Source organism: Chiloscyllium punctatum, chromosome 34 (genome assembly GCF_047496795.1).
Source record: "Chiloscyllium punctatum isolate Juve2018m chromosome 34, sChiPun1.3, whole genome shotgun sequence".
In the NCBI taxonomy this organism is placed as follows: Eukaryota; Metazoa; Chordata; class Chondrichthyes; order Orectolobiformes; family Hemiscylliidae; genus Chiloscyllium; species Chiloscyllium punctatum.
The window spans coordinates 38767389-38777388 of record NC_092772.1 but is presented as its reverse complement, the minus strand read 5'-3'; the positions used below and the strand labels follow the sequence as shown (position 1 = coordinate 38777388).

The 10000-nt window shown below is 64.2% G+C and overlaps 1 protein-coding gene across 2 annotated transcripts in view; it reads left to right on the top strand.

The window, feature by feature from the left end:
• The window catches only part of LOC140458800 (guanylate-binding protein 1-like), a 117731-nt gene that overhangs the window by 3473 nt on the left and 104258 nt on the right, over positions 1-10000 (top strand). Inside the window, exons 1-2 of one of the 2 annotated variants that reach the window (XM_072553440.1) lie at positions 7976-8107; positions 8751-8951. In XM_072553440.1, the coding sequence (XP_072409541.1) occupies positions 8771-8951 (181 nt within the window). In that variant the 5' untranslated portion in view covers positions 7976-8107; positions 8751-8770. Of the gene's footprint in view, positions 1-7975; positions 8108-8750; positions 8952-10000 lie in introns of those variants that run through there. The other variant, XM_072553439.1, reaches the window with a different exon arrangement.

Here is a 10000-nt window from a genome sequence, read left to right as displayed (position 1 = left end):
TCCCTCACCCCATCCCTCACTCCCCTCCCCACCTCCCCTCCCTCACTCCCCTGCACTCCCTCACTCCTCTCCCCACCCCTCTCCCTCACTCCCCTCCCCCACCCCCCCTCCCCCACCACCTCCCTTATCCCCTCCCTCACTCCCCTCCCCCAACCCCCTCCCTCACACCCCTCCCCCACACCCCTCCCTCACCCCCTCCCCACTCCCCTCCCCCACCCCCATCCCTCACTCACCTCCCTCACCCCCTCCCTCACCCCCCACCCTCACACCCCTCCCTCACACCCCTCCCTAACCCCCCCCATTCACCTCCCTTACCCATTCTCTTTCTCACTCCTTTTCTCCACCTTCTTTCCTCCGCTCTCTCGTTCTCTCCCTCATCCCTCTCTCCCACCCCTCTCTTTGTGCCCCTCATCCCTCTCTCTCTTCCCGACGTTAGCGTCAATGACAGAGACCTTTCCACATTTCACCTCTGGAGCCACATTAACCTCTTCAACAGAGCGGTCTCCCAGCCACGGGCCGGTGAGGTCCCTGTCCCTGTCCCCTGTCCCCTGTCCCCTGTCCCTGTCCCCTGTCCCCTGTCCCTGTCCCCTGTCCCCTGTCCCCTGACCCCTGTCCCTGTCCCCTGTCCCTGTCCCTGTCCCCTGTCCCCTGTCCCTGTCCCCTGTCCCCTGTCCCTGTCCCCTGTCCCCTGTCCCCTGTCCCTGTCCCCTGTCCCCTGTCCCTGTCCCCTGTCCCCCTGTCCCTGTCCCCTGTCCCCTGTCCCTGTCCCCTGTCCCCTGTCCCCTGTCCCTGTCCCCTGTCCCCTGTCCCTGTCCCCTGTCCCCTGTCCCCTGTCCCCTGTCCCTGTCCCTGACCCCTGTCCCCTGTCCCCTGTCCCTGTCCCCTGTCCCCTGTCCCTGTCCCCTGTCCTTCTGTCCCTGTCCCCTGTCCCCTGTCCCCTGTCCCCTGTCCCCCTGTCCCCTGTCCCTGTCCCCTGTCCCCTGTTCCCTGTCCCTGACCCCTGTCCCCTGTCCCCTGTCCCCTGTCCCCTGTCCCTGTCCCCTGTCCCCTGTCCCCTGTCCCTGTCCCTGTCCCCTGTCCCTGTCCCTGTCCCCTGTCCCCCTGTCCCCTGTCCCTGTCCCTGTCCCTGTCCCCTGTCCCCTGTCCCCTGTCCCCTGTCCCTGTCCCTGTCCCTGTCCCTGTCCCTGTCCCCTGACCCCTGTCCCCTGTTCCCTGTCCCTGACCCCTGTCCCCTGTCCCCTGTCCCCTGTCCCCTGTCCCTGTCCCCTGTCCCCCTGTCCCCTGTCCCTGTCCCTGTCCCTGTCCCCTGTCCCTGTCCCCTGTCCCTGTCCCCTGTCCCCTGTCCCTGTCCCCTGTCCCCTGTCCCCTGTCCCTGTCCCCTGTCCCTGTCCCCTGTCCCCTGTCCCCTGTCCCCTGTCCCTGTCCCTGTCCCTGTCCCTGTCCCTGTCCCTGTCCCTGTCCCCTGTCCCCTGTCCCTGTCCCTGTCCCCTGTCCCTGTCCCCTGTCCCTGTCCCTGTCCCTGACCCCTGTCCCCTGTCCCCTGTCCCCTGTCCCCTGTCCCCTGTCCCCTGTCCCTGTCCCTGTCCCTGTCCCTGTCCCTGTCCCTGTCCCCTGTCCCTGTCCCTGTCCCTGTCCCTGTCCCTGTCCCCTGTCCCCTGTCCCTGTCCCTGTCCCCTGTCCCTGTCCCTGTCCCTGTCCCTGTCCCTGTCCCCTGTCCCCTGTCCCTGTCCCTGTCCCCTGTCCCTGTCCCTGTCCCTGTCCCTGTCCCCTGTCCCTGTCCCCTGTCCCTGTCCCCTGTCCCCTGTCCCTGTCCCCTGTCCCTGTCCCTGTCCCTGTCCCCTGTCCCCTGTCCCTGTCCCTGTCCCCTGTCCCTGTCCCTGTCCCCTGTCCCCTGTCCCTGTCCCTGTCCCCTGTCCCTGTCCCCTGTCCCCTGTCCCTGTCCCCTGTCCCCTGTCCCTGTCCCCTGTCCCTGTCCCTGTCCCTGTCCCCTGTCCCTGTCCCCTGTCCCTGTCCCTGTCCCTGTCCCTGTCCCTGTCCCCTGTCCCCTGTCCCCTGTCCCAGTCCCTGTCCCTGTCCCCTGTCCCTGTCCCTGTCCCTGTCCCCTGTCCCTGACCCCTGTCCCCTGTCCCCTGTCCCTGTCCCCTGTCCCCTGTCCCCTGTCCCTGTCCCTGTCCCCTGTCCCCTGTCCCTGTCCCTGTCCCCTGTCCCTGTCCCCTGTCCCCTGTCCCCTGTCCCCTGTCCCTGTCCCTGTCCCCTGTCCCTGTCCCCTGTCCCTGTCCCTGTCCCTGTCCCCTGTCCCCTGTCCCTGTCCCTGTCCCTGTCCCTGTCCCTGACCCCTGTCCCCTGTCCCTGTCCCTGTCCCTGTCCCTGTCCCTGTCCCCTGTCCCTGTCCCTGTCCCTGTCCCTGTCCCTGTCCCCTGTCCCCTGTCCCCTGTCCCTGTCCCCTGTCCCCTGTCCCCTGTCCCTGTCCCCTGTCCCTGTCCCTGTCCCTGTCCCTGTCCCCTGTCCCTGTCCCCTGTCCCCTGTCCCTGTCCCTGTCCCTGTCCCTGTCCCTGTCCCCTGTCCCTGTCCCTGTCCCTGTCCCTGTCCCTGTCCCTGTCCCCTGTCCCCTGTCCCCTGTCCCTGTCCCCTGTCCCCTGTCCCCTGTCCCTGTCCCCTGTCCCTGTCCCCTGTCCCCTGTCCCTGTCCCCTGTCCCCTGTCCCCTGTCCCTGTCCCCTGTCCCCTGTCCCCTGTCCCCTGTCCCCTGTCCCCTGTCCCCTGTCCCTGTCCCTGTCCCCTGTCCCTGTCCCTGACCCCTGTCCCCTGTCCCTGTCCCCTGTCCCCCTGTCCCCTGTCCCTGTCCCCTGTCCCTGTCCCCTGTCCCCTGTCCCTGTCCCCTGTCCCTGTCCCCTGTCCCCTGTCCCTGTCCCCTGTCCCTGTCCCTGTCCCTGTCCCCTGTCCCTGTCCCCTGTCCCCTGTCCCTGTCCCTGTCCCTGTCCCTGTCCCCTGTCCCTGTCCCTGACCCCTGTCCCCTGTCCCCTGTCCCTGTCCCTGTCCCTGTCCCTGTCCCCTGTCCCTGTCCCCTGTCCCCTGTCCCCTGTCCCTGTCCCCTGTCCCCTGTCCCTGTCCCCTGTCCCCTGTCCCCTGTCCCCTGTCCCTGTCCCTGTCCCCTGTCCCCTGTCCCTGTCCCCTGTCCCCTGTCCCTGTCCCCTGTCCCCTGTCCCCTGTCCCCTGTCCCTGTCCCTGTCCCCTGTCCCCTGTCCCCTGTCCCTGACCCCTGACCCCTGTCCCCTGTCCCTGTCCCCTGTCCCCTGTCCCTGTCCCTGACCCCTGTCCCCTGTCCCCTGTCCCTGTCCCCTGTCCCCTGTCCCCTGTCCCTGACCCCTGTCCCCTGTCCCTGTCCCCTGTCCCCTGTCCCCTGTCCCTGTCCCTGTCCCCTGTCCCCTGTCCCCTGTCCCTGACCCCTGACCCCTGTCCCCTGTCCCTGTCCCCTGTCCCCTGTCCCTGTCCCTGTCCCTGTCCCTGTCCCCTGTCCCAGTCCCTGTCCCCTGTCCCTGTCCCCTGTCCCTGTCCCTGACCCCTGTCCCCTGTCCCTGTCCCTGTCCCTGACCCCTGTCCCCTGTCCCTGTCCCTGTCCCTGTCCCTGACCCCTGTCCCCTGTCCCTGTCCCTGTCCCTGTCCCCTGTCCCAGTCCCTGTCCCCTGTCCCTGTCCCCTGTCCCTGTCCCTGTCCCCTGTCCCTGTCCCTGTCCCTGTCCCTGACCCCTGTCCCTGTCCCCTGTCCCTGTCCCCTGTCCCCTGTCCCTGACCCCTGACCCCTGTCTCTGTCCCCTGTCCCTGTCCCTGTCCCCTGTCCCCTGTCCCCTGTCCCTGACCCCTGACCCCTGTCCCCTGTCCCTGTCCCCTGTCCCCTGTCCCCTGTCCCTGTCCCCTGTCCCTGTCCCCTGTCCCCTGTCCCTGTCCCCTGTCCCCTGTCCCCTGTCCCCTGTCCCTGTCCCCTGTCTCTGTCCCCTGTCCCTGTCCCCTGTCCCTGTCCCCTGTCCCTGTCCCTGTCCCCTGTCCCCTGTCTCTGTCCCCTGTCCCTGTCCCCTGTCCCTGTCCCCTGTCCCTGTCCCTGTCCCTGTCCCCTGTCCCTGTCCCTGTCCCTGTCCCTGACCCCTGTCCCCTGTCCCTGTCCCTGTCCCTGTCCCCTGTCCCCTGTCCCCTGTCCCCTGTCCCCTGTCCCTGTCCCTGTCCCCTGTCCCTGTCCCCTGTCCCTGTCCCCTGTCCCTGTCCCTGTCCCCTGTCCCCTGTCTCTGTCCCCTGTCCCTGTCCCCTGTCCCTGTCCCCTGTCCCTGTCCCTGTCCCTGTCCCCTGTCCCTGTCCCTGTCCCCTGTCCCTGTCCCCTGTCCCCTGTCCCCTGTCCCTGTCCCCTGTCCCTGTCCCTGTCCCCTGTCCCTGTCCCCTGTCCCCTGTCCCCTGTCCCCTGTCCCCTGTCCCTGTCCCTGTCCCTGTCCCCTGACCCCTGTCCCCTGTCCCCTGTCCCTGTCCCCTGTCCCCTGTCCCTGACCCCTGACCCCTGTCCTCTGTCCCCTGTCCCCTGTCCCTGTCCCCTGTCCCCTGTCCCCTGACCCCTGTCCCCTGTCCCCTGTCCCCTGTCCCTGTCCCTGACCCCTGTCCCCTGTCCCTGTCCCCTGTCCCCTGTCCCTGTCCCTGTCCCCTGTCCCCTGTCCCCTGTCCCTGACCCCTGACCCCTGTCCCCTGTCCCTGTCCCCTGTCCCCTGTCCCTGTCCCTGACCCCTGTCCCCTGTCCCTGTCCCCTGTCCCCTGTCCCTGTCCCTGTCCCTGTCCCCTGTCCCTGTCCCTGTCCCTGTCCCTGACCCCTGTCCCCTGTCCCTGTCCCTGTCCCTGTCCCCTGTCCCTGACCCCTGTCCCCTGTCCCTGTCCCCTGTCCCTGTCCCTGTCCCTGTCCCTGACCCCTGTCCCTGTCCCCTGTCCCTGTCCCCTGTCCCCTGTCCCTGACCCCTGTCCCCTGTCCCTGTCCCCTGTCCCTGTCCCTGTCCCCTGTCCCCTGTCCCCTGTCCCCCTGTCCCCTGTCCCTGTCCCCTGTCCCCTGTCCCTGTCCCTGTCCCTGTCCCTGTCCCCTGTCCCCTGTCCCCTGTCCCTGTCCCCTGACCCCTGTCCCCCTGTCCCCTGTCCCCTGTCCCCTGTCCCCTGTCCCCTGTCTCTGTCCCCTGTCCCTGTCCCCTGTCCCCTGTCTCTGTCCCCTGTCCCTGACCCCTGTCCCCCTGTCCCCTGTCCCTGTCCCTGTCCCTGTCCCTGTCCCTGTCCCTGTCCCTGTCCCCTGTCCCTGTCCCCTGTCCCTGTCCCCCTGTCCCCTGTCCCTGTCCCTGTCCCTGTCCCTGTCCCCTGTCCCTGTCCCTGTCCCTGTCCCCTGTCCCTGTCCCCTGTCCCCTGTCCCCTGTCCCTGTCCCTGTCCCCTGTCCCCTGTCCCCTGTCCCCTGGTCCCTGTCCCCTGTCCCTGTCCCCTGTCCCCCTGTCCCCTGTCCCCTGTCCCCTGTCCCCTGTCCCTGTCCCTGTCCCCTGTCCCTGTCCCTGTCCCTGTCCCTGTCCCCTGTCCCTGTCCCCTGTCCCTGTCCCTGTCCCTGTCCCTGTCCCTGTCCCCTGTCCCCTGTCCCCTGTCCCTGTCCCCTGTCCCTGTCCCTGTCCCTGTCCCTGTCCCTGTCCCCTGTCCCCTGTCCCCTGTCCCCTGTCCCCTGTCCCTGTCCCTGTCCCCCTGTCCCTGTCCCCTGTCCCTGTCCCCTGTCCCCCTCTCCCCTGTCCCCTGTCCCCCTGTCCCCTGTCCCCTGACCCCTGTCCCCTGACCCCTGACCCCTGTCCCTGTCCCCTGTCCCTGTCCCCTGTCCCTGCTGATGGATGTCTCTCACACAGACAGTAGTGACAGGGTGCCTCCCTTCGCAGCAGCTGTGCTCGGTCAGCTGTGGTCGATAAGACTAGGGTGGGGTAGGATGTGGTAGTGTAGTGTGGGGTGGGTGGAGTGGGCTCAGATGGGCTAGTGTAGACTAGAGACGAGGAGGGGAGAGCAAGGAGGGGCAAAACAGTGGGGGATGGGAGGAGAGGGGAGTGCGGGGAGGGGAGTGAGAGGGAGGGGAGTGTGGGGGAGGGGAGTGTGAGGGAGGGGGTGTGTGAGGGAGGGGAGTGTGGAGGAGGGGAGTGTGAGGGAGGGCAGTGAGGGAGGGGAATGTGAGGGAGGGGAGTGAGGGAGGGGTGTGTGGGGGATGGGGGTGAGGGAGGGGAGTGTAGGGGAGGGTGAGTGTGAGGGAGGGGAGTGTGGGGGATGGGAGTGTGGGGGGGAGGGGAGTGAGTGAGGGGAGTGTAGGGGGGAGGGGAGTGTGGGGGAGGGGAGTGTGAGGGAGGGGGTGTGTGAGGAGGGGAGTGTGGGGGAGGGGAGTGTGAGGGAGGGGAGTGAGGGAGGGGAGTGTGGGGGGAGGGGAGTGTGGGGGAGGGGAGTGTGAGGGAGGGGAGTGAGGGAGGGGAGTGTGGGGGAGGGGAGTGTGGGGGAGGGGAGTGTGAGGGAGGGGGTGTGTGAGGGAGGGGAGTGTGGAGGAGGGGAGTGTGAGGGAGGGGAGTGAGGGAGGGGAATGTGAGTGAGGGGAGTGAGGGAGGGGTGTGTGGGGGATGGGGGTGAGGGAGGGGAGTGTAGTGGAGGGGGAGTGTAGGGGAGGGTGAGTGTGAGGGAGGGGAGTGTGGGGGATGGGAGTGTGGGGGGGAGGGGGAGTGAGTGAGGGGAGTGTAGGGGGGAGGGGAAGAGGAGAGAGGGAGAGGACAAGTGAATGGAGTGTTCCCTCGCTTCAGTTAAAATGCCGATTTTTATATTAATTTGTGAAAGGGATGAGGCTGATGGTGGCCGGGTCCAAGTTTATTCTCCGGGGGGGGGGGGTGGTGCTGTTCAGAGGCAGCTGCACTGTTGTGGGCTGGAGTCACGTGTAAATCCAGCCCAGCAGTGTCCCTTCCCCCCAAGGACATCAGATGGTTTCCGAACCACAATCCTCCCACTGGATTAGATTGGCCCTGGTGGGATTTGAACCTGTCCACCCAGAAGGTGATGCCCTGGGGTCTATGTGAGTGCCTACCCCAGGGACATTACCACTCTGCCAGGGTGAAGAGGAGGGGAGCTCTGCCTCATTTATCCCTGCCCGAACTCAGGAAGTGGAGGATCATGATAGACCAGCTCAGAGGCTCCTCAGCCCCACCTCTGCCAGGGTCAGTCATCGAGTCAACGGCACAGACAGAGGCCCATCGGCCCATCGGGGCTTGGCCCCTCACAAACTAACACCTCACTGTTTCAATCCCATTTTTAAAACTTCCCGAACCACCAGCTGCTCCCTGTACATCAGGTGAGGAACATCTCTCTCTCTCTCTCTCTCTCCCACCACCACCCTCTCCCCTCTCTCCAACCGCCACCTTTCTCGCCCTCTCTATCTCCCTCTCTACCCACCCCCCCCAAAACCCTCTCTTTCAGTCCTTCCCTCTCTTTTTCTCACTCCCTCACCGTCCCACCCTCTCTCCCTACGCCATCTCCTGCGTCTCCCCCTCCATTTTCTCCTCTCTGTCCTTCCTCCATCTCCCTCCCTCTCTCTCTCTACCCCTCTCTGTCTCCATCCCGACTCCCTCTCCTTCCCTCCCTCCCACCCTTTTATTCTCTGCCTCCCTTTCCTTTTGTACCCCACCCCCTCCTCCTCTTTCTCCCATCTCCCTCTCTCTTCCTCTGTCATGGAAATTAAATCGACTCGACTCAACTGTTAGCAAGAGCAAAGAAAAATTTTATTACAGGCCTTTGCAAAGGGAACCTCTGCGCTTGACAAAATGCCTTATATAAGGGATCCCAAGTATCATTCACACGTTTCCTTTATACCAGACTTTGCTCAGCCTTATCTCACCTCAGGGACGATCAGCTTAGGAACAGTTTGAGCCCTTTCCCACAAAAGGAGTTGTTTTCCCATTCTTTTACAGTTGAAAAAAACTGCCACTGCCCTTGTGTTTTTCCCTGACTCTGCCAATGAGATTGTTTGCAAAACTTGCAAGGACAGGCTGTTTGTTCACAGAATTCAGCGAAATCAGGCTGTCTGCGTTAAATTGACTTCAGAAGGTATTCTTTTACAGATTTCACGATAAATGTTAATTTTGTTAATTTTCCATTCCATCCCCCCCTCCCTCCCACTTTAGCCCTACCCGTCCCCCTAACCGTCCCTCTCCCCACCCGCCTCCTTCTCCCCACCCCCCTCTCTTTCGCGCTGTTCTTCTCCCTCTCCCTCCCTTCCTCTCTCCCTCTCTCCAACCCTCTCCTCATCTCACACTCTCTCTCCCTGCCTCTCTCCCTCTCTCTCTCCCTCCCCCTCCCTCTCTCTCTTCATCTCCTTCTCTCTCCCCTCCCCTCTCTCCCCCTCTCTCCATCTCCTTCTCTCTCTCTCTCTCTCACCGTCCCTCTCTCTCTCTCCCTCTCTCCCTCCCTCTCACCCTCTCACTCTCTCTCTCTCCCCGCCTCTCCCTCTCTCTCTCTCTCTCTCCCCCGTCTCTCTCCCTCCCACCTCCCCTTCTAACACTCCCTCTCACAGAGGGTACTGGAGGCAGGGTTACTGGTGACACTCAAGGCTGAGCTGATCTATTGACAAGCAAGGCAGTGAAGGGGTATGGAGAATTGTGACTTCAGCGCACAGAGCAGAAGAGGGTGGATGGGCCGAATTGCCTCCTGCTGCTGACCTAACTCTGGACTGACTGTGTTTCCTGTACAGGTGTTGGAGAGCTGTTTGGAATGGAGACCGGCGATGCAATCTACCTCCTGGAACTCACTCCTTTGGGTTCCCTCAACCTCAATCTGAAGGCGATACAAGTGCTGTCTGCCATAACCCAGCCCGTCCTGGTGGTGGCGATATCGGGGCCCCCGAACACTGGCAAATCCTACCTCATGAACAGACTGGTCAACCGCACCAAAGGTAAGGACACTACACCCCTCCCTATCTCCGTAACCCCCTCCAGCCCCTACACCCCCTCCCTATCTCTGTAACCCTCCTCCAGCCCCGACACCCCCTCCCTATCTCTGTAACCCCCTCCAGCCCCTACACCCCCTCCCTATCCCTGTAACCCCCTCCAGCCCCTACACCCCCTCCCTATCTTTGTAACCCCCTCCAGCCCCTACAACCCCTCCCTATCTCTGTAACCCCCTCCAGCCCCTACACCCCCTCCCTATCTTTGTAACCCCCTCCAGCCCCTACACCCCCTCCCTATCTTTGTAACCCCCTCCAGCCCCTACACCCCCTCCCTATCTTTGTAACCCCCTCCAGCCCCTACAACCCCTCCCTATCTCTGTAACCCCCTCCAGCCCCTACACCCCCTCCCTATCTTTATAACCCCCTCCAGCTGCGACACCCCCTCCCTATCCCTGTAACCCTCTCCAGCCCCTACACCCCCTCCCTATCTCTGTAATCCCCCCCAGCCCCTACATCCCCTCCCTATCTCTGTAATCCCCTACATCCCCTCCCTATCTCTGTAATCCCCTACACCCCCTCCCTATCTCTGTAATCCCCTACATCCCCTCCCTATCTCTGTAATCCCCTACATCCCCTCCCTATCTCAGTAATCCCCTACACCCCCTCCCTATCTCTGTAATCCCCTACATCCCCTCCCTATCTCTGTAATCCCCTACACCCCCTCCCTATCTCTGTAATCCCCTACACCCCCTCCCTATCTCTGTAACCCCCTCCAGCCCCTCCCTATCTCTGTAACCCCCTCCAGCCCCTACACCCCCTCCCTATCTCTGTAATCCCCTACATCCCCTCCCTATCTCTGTAATCCCCTACACCCCCTCCCTATCTCTGTAACCCCCTCCAGCCCCTCCCTATCTCTGTAACCCCCTCCAGCCCCTACACCCCCTCCCTATCTCTGTAATCCCCTACATCCCCTCCCTATCTCTGTAATCCCCTACACCCCCTCCCTATCTCTGTAATCCCCTACACCCCCTCCCTATCTCTGTAATCCCCTACAC